The following is a 12,511-nucleotide window of genomic DNA, read 5'->3' on the forward strand; positions in this document are numbered from 1 at the left end:
TTTAAAATGGCTTGACAAGGACCGTGCGTGCCCCAGTAGACATGGAATGTGGACAGCAATTAAGAATCAGCTGACTGGAAAAGGAAAAGTGAGCTTCTTGAAGTCCCTGAGATCTTATGAGATGCCAGAGGAAGAGGTTTGGGTGTGTGTGTAGAAACTCCCAGATCCATCATCTCTAACTCCAATTCCTTGAGGCTCCCAGCTGGTTCCTTCTAATAGTCAAAACAGTGATTAGGTGCCTATCATAGAGAAGTGAAACAGGTGACCCATGGATAAGATGGGAGTTTTGCAAATGGGGGGATCTATGTAGATATGCAGAAAATACTACTTTTTAATTAAATAACAAGAAGATCCCTCTCTCAGCAGCCATGTTGAAGACCAAGCACACTCATTGCTCATATTGAGAGCAGTTGTGCCTTAGTTGAAGGAGAAAATATAGAGCAAGATGAAGAAATTCACCTGCTTAAACCTATATGATTTTATAATCTCCTGGAGAGGAGAGGTGGCTTGTGCTGGTGACAATTTCTCAGTCATTTATTCCGCTCACTCCCATAGTTCCTCCTGAACCTTTAATACTGAATAGTGTCTATCAGAGGGGAGGCAGAGCAGGGCTACCTGCAGGCATGCTAGGAGATTTTCAGTGAAATCCTAAGCAGAGGTACACCAGTCTAAGCCCATTTATTTCAGTGCTGCCTCTCCAAAAGTCTCAGAGGGACACTCCAGGAATGCAGAAAAATAGTACTTTTTAAATTAATTCCCGCCCCTGGGCAGCCTGCCAAGGACTGCACATGCTCATTGCTTCTAGGAAACACAGAATGCTAATCTGTTAAGCTTCATTAAAAAAAAGATGGCAAAAATGGTCAAGCCTCTAAAATGTTACAGCACCCAGGAAGACGTGGAGTGTGCATGCCTTTCCCCCAACTCTTCTGTATACCATAAGGAAGAGGAAGTAAAAATAACCTTCTCCTGTACTTGACCAATCAAGTTTGAGGCTAGATGAACTGAGCTAGAGGGCAACTGCATTATAGTGCTTGGCCATTAAGGTTTCAGGGCGAGTCGGCTGGAAGCTATTTATCTATAACTGGAGCTCAGTGGTCTTCTTCTATTCGGACGAGGATACCCGCTTCTTAGATAAAATGTTAATGTCAACTAGGCTAGCTGCCTGAAGAGGTCCATTATTGTGCCTCTGTTCTTTTCCATGAGTATTTCCGAAATGAACACATAAGGAATAGTCCTTTGAAATGCAAGCAGATGGCACACCTAGCCAACAGTTTATATTTATGAAAATACATGTAACCTATGTTTTTAATTAAATTTAATAAGAAGGCAACAAAAATCAAATGTTCTATTTTCTATATTCTTCCTAGGAAAGAAAAACCGACTTCTTTAGAAGCAAGATGGAAAGATGCAGCAGAAACAGTCATTATTGGAGGTGGTTGTGTTGGTGTGAGTCTCGCCTACCATCTAGCCAAGGCCGGCATGAAAGATGTGGTTCTCTTGGAAAAATCTGAACTTACTGCTGGGTCTACTTGGCATGCAGTAAGCAAGTGTCTCTAACATATTAAACTAAATCTCGTTTTGTAAGATTTTCACGGGTCAGTCCTATGCAGAGTTACTCCAGTAACACATATTTCAGTACACTTAGAATGGAGTAACTCTGTATAGAATTGCACTGTTAGCAAATTTGTAAGTATTTCTTCCAATATTTTGTTGCCATGGTTGCCCTGATCCCACCCACACACCCCTCCCCCACTTCCAGGCTCTGAGTGCCTGGGGTGTTACTATGTGTGGGGGAGGGGTTGAACCCGCTTGTAGGGAATCCTAGCTCTCCTTCTTGTTGTTCACATAGCCTTCCACTGGCCAAACTTCTTGTGCCCCAAATCTCCTCCCAGCAGTCCAGCTCATGGAGAGTGGGGTGTTGCGTGTGTGTGTGTGTGTGTGCACATACAGTGAATGCTATTCCCCTGCCCCCTTGCCTGCTATTCCTCTAACTTGGTTGGGTTTTGTTCTTAGCCTGGGTGTCTGAGATCTTTAAAAGGAAAAAAAAAAGATCCAGAAAGCACTCCTATTAACTCAGAGTCTTGAGAATACATATCCAAACAATGCTATAAGCAGTTATGGAAACTAGGAAGTAAACGGGCCAAAAAAGCAAAGTACAGAGTTACTAGATATGGATTTACCTTGGCATTTCTTCCAGAGAAACGGGCATAAGACAGCAGGAAGTTCTGAAACAGAGGAGGGCTGGTACAGGCTTCAACACAGTTTCTTGCTCCCCATTTGTGCAACTTACACTAAGGGAGTTGAACATTTCAACTCTTTTCTTATCAACCGGGAGGGGTTCAGTTTGACCTGTCCTGTAATGGGAGCTGAGTCCCACTAGTTCCCACCAAGCCTGCATCTAACGAATGATCTCATGTTGTGCTTTTCCTGCTTTTTAGGGCTTCAGGTCAGGATATTAAAAGTAATCCATTGCCTTTTCCTGACAGTGTGGCAAATGGTCTTCTCCTCATCAATCATAATCAATGGGGGGATTTTCCTTCCCACATGTAACAAAAGGGTTTTATTGTCTGGTTCCCATATGAATGCATGTTTGATTTGATTTGTAATACAGGTTTGAGTGTATTCAAGGTATCCCCTATTCTCCCGTCACAACAATGGTTATTATAGAAGCAGAGATTAAACATTTCAGTTTAAAAAGCAATGGGAAGTGCCATGTAGCTGAACCTGATTAATATGGATGTTTGGCAGAAGTACCCAGCCATTGGATATCCAACCAAAAAATTGCATGTTGGACAACCCAAGTAATTGACCATCAAAAATGTTGCCATTGCAATACAGAATTCAGGCAAGCCAGTACTGTTTTTAGTGCATCCACTATAGTGTCAGGCCAGATTTAGGGGCAAAGTTGTAAGGCACTTTAAAAATAAGGAATGTGTGAAAGTGACATGATGTGAAATATGATATGACAAGTTCCCATTGTTGCAAGTTTCCATTGTTGCCTCTGAAGAGGTGGCATATAAATGTTATAAATATATTTAAATTATGATGTTGTCTTAATTGGACCTCTGTCTTTTTGAGACTGTCAGGTTTTGTAATCAGATGATACTCTCATACATAGGAAGCCATCTTCCATATACTGACCATGGCACTTACAGGAAAACAACCTATTTATATTCCAACAAGACATTCTGCTCTGGAATATCATGAGGGGATTAGGGGCCAGTAAGTGGATCCATATTACGCAAACTATAGCTCGTTACCAAGAAGAAGTTGTCAGCAGCCGTTACAGAGTAACACAAGATATCAGATCATGTGTCAGTCCGTGGTGTTTGCTATAGTAAAGATGAACTAGACACAACTATTATGTACCATGTATGTTCAGGTGGTATGCATTTAGAGTCGTTATATATATTTACATAGTACTGTAAACGTTCCTAACACCACAGAAAAAGCTTCATAAATGTAGCAAACATCTCTGATAATTTAATAACAGTAAACTGCACACAGTGTGTGAACTCAGGTTTAGACTCCAGGGTTGTTTTTACTACCTAGGCTTTTGATGTTTAACTTACAGTGAAATCCTAAGCAGAGTTGTTCCAGTGTAAGCCCATTGAAATCAATGCCTTTTATCTTTTAATTGATTAACATTGCTCTCCTATGCAAAGTTACTCTAGAGCAATCTTATCCTCAGGTTAAACTTGGGTGGGAATAGAATTTATGGTGGGTAACTTTCCTCTCAACTTTCTTCATAATCAAGAGTTTTTTCTCCTGGCTTTGTTGACAAACTCTCAGAGAAAGCTTGGGAATACTTTAAGCCTGGGAGTGGTCCCTACTACTGTGACAGATTTCCTCTCCTCTTCGCCAAACTTACCTTGTAGTGGGAGAGAGGAAACAAGTGAGGAGGGTTGGTAATGGCAAGGGCCTCATCCTTAGGCCCAGACCTGAGGAATTCATTGCCACTGAGCATGTATTGCCCCAGGAACTATATAGTTTTCAATTTCTGTAACATAAGGCTTGAACCACAAGGATACTGAAAACTGTATTTCCTCAGGCCCTTTTTGCATGGGTTATCTGCCCTGGGTTCAGTGTTGTTGAGAAGCGGGGTTATTTTGTTGCTTCTCCACTACATGACAGTGCATTCATACAGTTGCTGGTGTTTCCCCCACTTTTCTCCAGTCTTTCTCAAACTTGCTTTGCTGCTAAGTTTTGGGGAAAATTGCACTAAAGCCTGAATAGCTACTAGGTTGGTGAGGAAGTTTGGATTTTCCTGCCCACATGGCAGCCATTTTAGCTGAGACTATCTCTGCAGTGGTCATTTCATCCCCCTGCTACCAGAGATTTAATTTTTTTTAAAGCAGCAACTAAATATTATTATATCAGTATTATTACAATACATGTAACAGGTTCTCTGAATTCTCGGCTTTCATTTTTTTTAAAGTAAGTCTCTAGCCTCTTCCGTTACAGAGATAAGGGGAAAGGCATATCTCTACAATGGAAGGAGCTAGAGTCTTATTTAAAAAAAACAATGAAAGCTGAGAATTCAGAGAAACCATGACACATATTATGTTGATACAAGAATACTTAAGAACTCAGTGGCCTGGGGGAGCGGTAGTGGTTGCTGCTGGGGGACTGAGTGAGGAAATTGCAGAGAGTCTTGCCATGTGGAAGCCCCATTGCTGCTGTGCTCTGTCAGCAGCCATACCAGTAATGCGGTAACCACACAGGTTTTATGGTGCAATTAAGGGCCAACTTGAGTTCCCTATAGCCACACAGCAGCTTTGGGGAATGGCTGTTAAAAAATAAAGGAAAGCCCAGATGTAGGAAATTCAGCTCTTGAAAAACCCAGCATGTCTAAGACTTATGCGTCTGCTAGGAAGAATCCTTTGCTGTCAAGAATCTAATAATTTTCAGTTCCTCTTGCCACAGAGATAAGAGGATTGATTGCCTGTTTGCCCAATGGAGACCACAAGCATAGTAAACTGCGTCGCTAAGATGTATCTGTGACTGGTTGGGACCCAGCTGTTCTTCTGAGGCTGCCATTTTACTGTTCTTGCAGGAATCCAGAGCCTCTGAAGAGTATGGTGCAACAGATACAGCAGTCCCCAGCATAAAGGTGTAGTGATGGGGAAAGCTACACCTGTCCTCCCTCTGTCTGTCATGTACCTTTCAAGATCCATAGTTGTGTAGTGGTTAGATTGTCAGGCAAGGCCCAGGGATATCCAGGTTCAGATTCTCATTCATTATGGTCTTGGACCAGTCATTCTCTCTCAGGCTAATCTAACTCACAAGGTTGTTGTAAACATAAAATGGAGGAGAAATGAGCCATGGATATTGTCCATGATACTGTCTTGGAGGAAGGGCAGCATAAAAATTGAATGAATTAATGAGTGAGTAAAGATGTCTTGCAAGTTGCAATTACATCCCTTTGTAATGCTGTCAGAACACATGCCACACCTGAAGCTGTTCAATAAAATCTGTGACTGAGCTGCATATTATAATGGTGACATTTGCTAATTACAGGTACTTGTTACTCCTCTCAGGACCAAATTACATGTGATGTTTATCATGTAATCCCCCTGGGGACTTACAGCAGGATGCCGGCTGCACTTCCTCATGGGAACTCTGTAAACTGTCACACAGACCCAATTTTTATTGCCCCTTGATTTGGGAATGAGGGGTTCCACCCCCCACCCCCCCGTTATCCTGACCGTAAATGGTCCCAGGAGCATTGTTTGCCTGGGTGGGCTGCACATGCACTGAAGGGGCCTCAGCTGTCTGTTGCCCATCAGCCTGTAGAGGGCTGACAGAGGAAAAACATTTTAAAAGTAGCGGTGTGCCAACAGCATGATATCACTTCTGGCCAGGGCTTTTTTTCTGGGGAAAAAGGTGGTAGATCTCTCTATTATCACATGTGCATGCGCAAAGTGTGTGTGTGCGTGCGCGCGCTGCTAGAAACACATGATGATGTCACTTCCGGGAAATGACCTCGCTTCCCAGAAGTGACCTCACTTCCCAGAAGTGACCTTGCTTCCTGGAAGCGAGGTCATCGTGCAGGGTGCAGCCACCGCCCAGAGTACTCCCTTGATTTGAGCCTGCTCACCTCCCCGCCCCTTACCTGGCAATGTTCCCTCTAAGCAGTGCAGTATTGAGAGCCAGAAATCTACTTTGTGAGCAGCAAATTCCAAGTTAGGTCACGCCTTTTTCAAAACCAGAATGCATTTGATTAAAAGACTTTTGAATTAGATTGTCTGAGGCAGTGGTATTGGGTGCCATCAATATTTTGATGACACCCATTTATGCATGTGGTTTTCAAAAGCTTATGCATCAATACATTTGGTTAGTCTTAAAGGTGCTACTGGACTCTACTATTTAGAACTACAGATTAACATGGGAAAGAAAGAAGGAAGCAAGGAAAGAGGGGGGAGGGAGGGAGGGAATGACTGGGGAAGAGGCTGGGGAAGCAGGCAGCCCGGGAGAACCTCTACCCAGAGAGACGACCCATGGGTCTTTGGGTGCTGGGGGCGGGGCCACCAGTCACATGATCTTTTTTCAGAGGTGCTGGATCTCAGATTCTGGGAAGTCCCGCTGGAAAAAAGCCCTGCTTCTGACAAATGTTCAGAAGTGATGTCACATTTCCAGCATGATGCCAATGCAGTGCTCTAGGATTTGCACAAAACTCTGTGGTTTTTACCATATTGTCCAAACTGGTGTCACTGAGCCCTTTCGCACTCAAGTTTAAAAGCGATGGGTCTGAGCAGCCAGCCCTATAGCCTTCGCACTGGCTTGGAACTGCCCCTTTTTACACTCTGCTCCTGATTCGGTCTCACGTTCTCTGCTGCATTTTATATTCACTTGTTCTACTGCAAGCTTTGTGGGCTACTGAGTAGACGTCACTTTTTTTTTAGTTTGAGCATGCGTGGTAAGACTCCGTTCTCTCTGTGCTGCCATTTCGAACCCTAACTGTTGAAAGTTTGAGTCTTTTTACTTAGAAGACAGCACAAGAGCAGCTGCACTGAGATTAACACCAGTCCTTTCACTCCCCACTGCCTACTATTCACGGAATGATCTTCCTCCCCCCACCCCCCCGCTGCCTTTTTTTACTGTTCTCTGCAACCAGAGAAGAGCAATAAAAGAAAGCTGGTTCTACGCAGGGAAGGCTGCAGGACGGAAACGTGTGTATGTCAGAGGGGGAACCACTCCATTTAGCCAGGTCCCAACTGAATGCTTTAAAGAAAATAATCTTCTTAGGTTTGTGTTGGGGAAAGATTCCATCTCCACGACTGTTAAATGCCCACAATTCTGTTTTAAAGTGCTTAACGCCACAACGATATTATCCTTCAGAAGCAGTAAAAAAAATCAGATGGGGAGATGAGAAGGGAAGGGGCAGAGCCAGCACCACCTCTGCTCATCTGAGAAGGAAGCAGTGGAAGCGAGCAATGGGCACAGCTGAGCTGCTACTTGGTGCAGTGGTTACTGCCCAATGGTGAAAGAAGCACTAGGGGAGCTGACAAGGGTGGGTGTGGTTAAATCTGCTCTGGCCAATCAACTTGCAATAGGAAAAGAAAGGGGGAGGAGAGAGGCAAACATTTTACACTTACTTTCACTGACTCAAGTGCAAGTCAGCATCTGAGGCAAAAAAAATGTCGCAGTATGTCCATAGATACCCTGGGGAAAAGCTAACATAGCCTGGAGCAGCGTCACATGACTAGCTGACAAGTGTAAAAGGCAGAAAAAACATGGGATGCGAAACGGTATTGAACGCGCTGTAAAAACCAAGTGCGAAAGACTTCACTGTTACACCAGTGACATGATGTCACTTCCAGCTATTTACTCGAAGTCACGTGCTGTTGGTCAACATCATTATCTTCACCTCTCTCCCTCTCTGTGGTTGCCAACCAATGCTGGCAGCTCTAGCCTCATCTGACTTCTTAAAAGGTCAGAAAATGGCAGATGCACTGCCTGGATGCTTCACAAGAGGCCTTGACAAATCAGGAAGGTCCTGGAAGCCTGGGAAAGTGTAGGCTGAGATTTGCCCAGAGAGTGGGCAAACAGGAACAATAAAGGACCTCTAAGCGTGTAGAGGAATTGTCTAAAACACCTTTCTCAGTGTGGAAGGATGCAAATGTTTTGAATTGCTCAACACATTTCTGCAGTAACTGGAGTTTGCTATTACTGAGGCTGTCCAGGATAGAAGTACAGTTAGAGGGAGATAAAATGAGGCTTTTTGATAGATAATGAACTGCAGGCAAAGCTACAAGTCGCCTTGTAAGATCCCTGATTTTCCTGGTTTCTTGTCAGAGGTAATTGCAGCCCAGTTAGGGCAGCTTTTGATCAGGAAATACAAAAATGGGAAAATCTCCTTGATCACTGCTGTGGCCTGATTTGAATGTCTCTTCTGTCCTGCTGCCAGTTTTTCAAGGGTCACTAGCAGATCTGGCCATGGATCTTCAATTTAGCCCTGACCTCACTCTGTTGTGTGCATTTCACATAGTATCTTATCAGTGTAGGAATTACTTCATCTATTTGTGAAACATGTCGGTTGTTAATCCCCGCTCTACACAGTAGAGTAGATTAGAATTGAAATATTACATGAGGTAGAGAGAGTATTGTGTTTGTAACAGAAATTGTTTAAAATATTTAAGTAATTATACTATGCTGTTTTATTGTGATTGTATTGAATATATGTTTGTTTGTATTGGTTTTAACTGAGGTAATTGTTGTGGACTGCTTCGAGCTCTTGAGAAGCGGTATGTAAATCAAATAAATAATTAAAAATAAAGTGAATGCACTAATACCCTAATATAACTTTCACTCAGTTTGTGGACTGTGCAATCCTCTGGTCCTGCATATACCAGTGGCTGCTTAAGTTTAGTAAAGTTGGTATTCTATAGTTCTTCACTTTGGGGAAGAGATGCTTTGAGAAAGAAACAAGCAGGCATCAGGAAACGTGTTAGCGGATACGATGGTGCTCATGGGTACCATGATGGGCTCACTAGCCTAAGAAAAAGAACAAAAAGATAACACTTAAATATGCTTATTATATCTGTTTGGTGGTTCCTTTCACAAGGCAGGTTTGACAACATATTTTCATCCTGGAATAAATCTGAAGAAAATTCATCACTACAGCATCAAGCTTTATGAAAAATTAGAAGAGGAGACTGGACAGGTGAATACCTTCAGATATATTGAGATTGGTTTTGTGAACAGTGCTACACAACATCTTTCTAAATGAGCCAGCTTATGTAGTGTTGTGAGATCCATCTTAGTGTAGTGCAAGGGCATCAAAGGTTTTTCTTTGCTGGGTCATATGATCAGAAATCCTTATGTGTGCTGGCCACATGAGTTTTTTAAGGATCTGTCAATCAGTTCCTCTTGGAACTTAGCTACACTGGTAGGGCAGGTGCTTGCCAATTATTCTTCATAATGCTGCAGTTCATGCTGTAATTGGATCTAAACTTGAATAGTTCAACCATTTTTTGCTAAAATTCTCAAGCAGGCCACTCCTCAGGGACAGGCATTTGGCCCATGGGCCACAAGTTAGACACCCTTGGAGTAGTGGTTAGAGTGTTGGTCTAATATCTGGGAGACCCAGGTTTGAATCTCCACTCTGCCATAGAAGGTTGCTGGATGACCTTGGGCCTGTCACACACTCTCAGCCTAATCTACCTCACTGGGTTGTTGTTAGGGTAAATGAAGGAGGGTGTCCAAATTTACAAGGCTTTGAGTGCCTTGGAGGAAGAATGGTCTAAAATGTAGTAAACCAAACAATCAAGCTGTCCTTTTCTATCCAACACATGCTCCTTGAAAGACAGAAAACAAACTCTTACAGAAGTTTTTCGGCACACAAATTTTGAGCCTATACAACTATCTCACATATTGTTTAACAGTTAATTCCAAAATTGTTAATTAGTAGCATATATAAGGTTGTAAAAATCCCTGATGGAGAACAAAGGAAAAAATGGAACTAAAAAGCTCAGTGGCAAAGTTCATTGCCACATTACAATTTGTGAAATGTAATGAAGGATCAGATGAGTTTTGGCATCAGCTGAGAAACTTGGTGAAAGTCAGTGGGTGGGTGCCAAGTCATTGTTCCCTTCCTTTTGTAGAGCAAAAAGGAGCAGCAGAAATGGAAACCACTGTTACATTAATCAGCTCACAGTATTAAATTGTGCAGACTCAGCAGTTTCCTATCAAGACAGATCACATTGCCATTATGTTTTGATGGACAAAGCCTTTCTTTAATCAATATCTATTTTAATTTTAAAAATTCTTTGATAATCAAACCAGAAGGACTAGTTGTCCCTACTTGGCTTATTCAGGTGTCTTTTAAAGTGCCAGTGCAAAGACCTTTGAACTGTTTTGTCTAATCAAATGAAAAATGTATTTCAGGCGTGATCAAATATGATGAATGTATTGCTCAAAATGAAAGTGTAAAATATGCAAAGATAGCTGTGAGACTTATTGCTGTCCTGTCATAAAATTCTATAGCCTGTACCGAAGGTAGAGGTTTTCATAATAGTGCTAAATAATACCACTCAGAGGTGTCCTGTATTTGTAACCTGATAGTGTTTTTTTCATTCTTTTTAGGCTGTGGGGTTTCATCAGCCAGGAAGTATAAGAATTGCTTCAACTCCGACAAGAGTAGATGAATTTAAATACCAAATGTCTCGTGCTGGTTGGCACCCAACAGAACAATATCTTATTGGGCCAGAGAGAGTACAAGAACTGTTGCCTTTATTAAACATGGAAAAGGTAAACATATACAATTGTTTTATTGAAAACATATAAAATGTACATGTAAAGGAAGATGACTTTAGGATTAACTATTCTTTTCAGATCTGCAAACAGTTGTATGATTTATCTTAGCAGACCTCTCATGGAGAGCTTTGCGTACAGCTAGAAGAAAGAGTCATGAAGGCGAAGGGTCGGCTGCTTTACATGAAATGATTTAAAGTAGTTGTTACGGACAGCAGGTTTTAGTGATGGTGCCATTTTTCTATATCCAATATCCAGTTGTACATGTAAATAAAATTCAAAGTTCAGTTCAGGTGATGGGGGTGGGAAGAGGTGGAACAGGACTTTGACTTCAAGCTACAATTGCGAAAATGTCTAAGTCCAGCATTCTGTAGGAGATACTGGGTGCAAACTCAGGACTCAAATAACTTTATTACAGAGAGATCATTAGAGGTCATTGTTTTAATGGCCTATGCTTGTTTGAGGCCCAAAACAGTGTCTGTCACTGTTCTGGTGGATGGATTGCATCAGGAGATGGACAGAGGGAGTGTGACCCTGTTGATTCTCTTTGACATCTCAATGGCTGTCAGTACCATTTATCATGGTATCCTTCTGGACTACCTTTTGAGATTGGAACTGGAGGATGATGTGTTGTGGTTGTTTTGATCAGGAAAGTTGGTTTTAGAAAGTAGAGCTGGAGGACTTCTGCTCAGCCCCTTGGCCTCTGGCATATGAGGGCCCCGCAAAGTCCCATCTTGTCACTAATGAAACTATTGGGTGAAGCCATCCAGAGATTTGGGCTGGGTTGTTACCAATATGCAGATGATACCCAGCTCTATATACTGCTTCTAGCAGACCCAGGGAGGCTGTGGAAACCTTGAACTGGTGCCTGGAGGCAGTTTTGCAATGAATAGGTCTAATAAACTGAAGCTTAATCTTGACAATGGAAAGGTGCTACTGATGAATGAAAGGACTGATCTGGGTATTGAGGTGTCTCCTGTTCTGGATGGATTGTACTCCCCCAGTGGAGAAGATTCACAGCTTGGGGGTGCTGCTGGGTCTCCTATTGGATAAGCAAGTGGCAGCGATGGCCAGGAGCACTTTTCACCAGTTTAGGCTGGTGGTGAGTCAACTTTTGCCTTTCCTGTGGAAAAAGAACTCTTGCCAGTGTGGTGCATGCCATGGTAATGTCTAGATTAGACTACTGCGATGTGCTGTATATTGTATGCCTGGAACCTACAATTGGTACCAAATGCTGTGGCAAGAATGTTGACTGGAGCAGGTTGTAGGGACCATATGACTCCATTCTTGTTTTGTCTATACTGAGTTCCATTTTGCTTCTAGACCCAATCCAAGCTTCAGGCATTGACCTGTAAATCTCTGTACAGCTTGGAACCAACATACCTTAAGGACTGCTTACTTCATATGAACCTAACTGACAATTATAGTCATCTTCAGGAGACTTGTTTCAGCTGTCCCCATCAAGGCAACCCAAGTAAGGGCCTTCTTGGTTGTGACACCAAAACAGCGGAATTCCATCCCAAGGGAGATTCTTCTGTCCCTGACTATCATTAGCAGGTGAAGACCTCCCCCCCCCCATTTGACATCCCCTTATTGACCCTTCTTCCTCTTTTATGTTTTTACTTGGTTTTAATGGATTTTTTTATTACTCACCATCTTGAGGGTAGAAAGTTAGGAGAAATATTTTAAATAAAATAAAAATACTAAATGAGGAATATGGTAAAATAAAATGGGTCAGGGCAAGTATTCTTAATTG

General features: G+C 42.3%; 1 protein-coding gene across 3 annotated transcripts in view; it reads left to right on the forward strand.

Annotated features, from left to right (window-relative positions):
- DMGDH (dimethylglycine dehydrogenase) overlaps nt 1–12,511 on the forward strand; it is a 57,647-nt gene that overhangs the window by 3,583 nt on the left and 41,553 nt on the right. For all 3 annotated transcript variants that reach the window (XR_008597537.1, XM_054987149.1, XM_054987150.1), the window contains exons 2-4: nt 1,368–1,539; nt 9,068–9,166; nt 10,588–10,752. Coding sequence is in view for 2 of the 3 variants with exons in the window: in XM_054987149.1 (XP_054843124.1) it covers nt 1,368–1,539; nt 9,068–9,166; nt 10,588–10,752 (436 nt within the window). In the remaining variant the exon portion in view is untranslated. The remainder of the gene's footprint in view (nt 1–1,367; nt 1,540–9,067; nt 9,167–10,587; nt 10,753–12,511) is intronic.

The sequence above is a fragment of the Eublepharis macularius genome, chromosome 8, assembly GCF_028583425.1.
Source record: "Eublepharis macularius isolate TG4126 chromosome 8, MPM_Emac_v1.0, whole genome shotgun sequence".
NCBI classification, from domain to species: domain Eukaryota; kingdom Metazoa; phylum Chordata; class Lepidosauria; order Squamata; family Eublepharidae; genus Eublepharis; species Eublepharis macularius.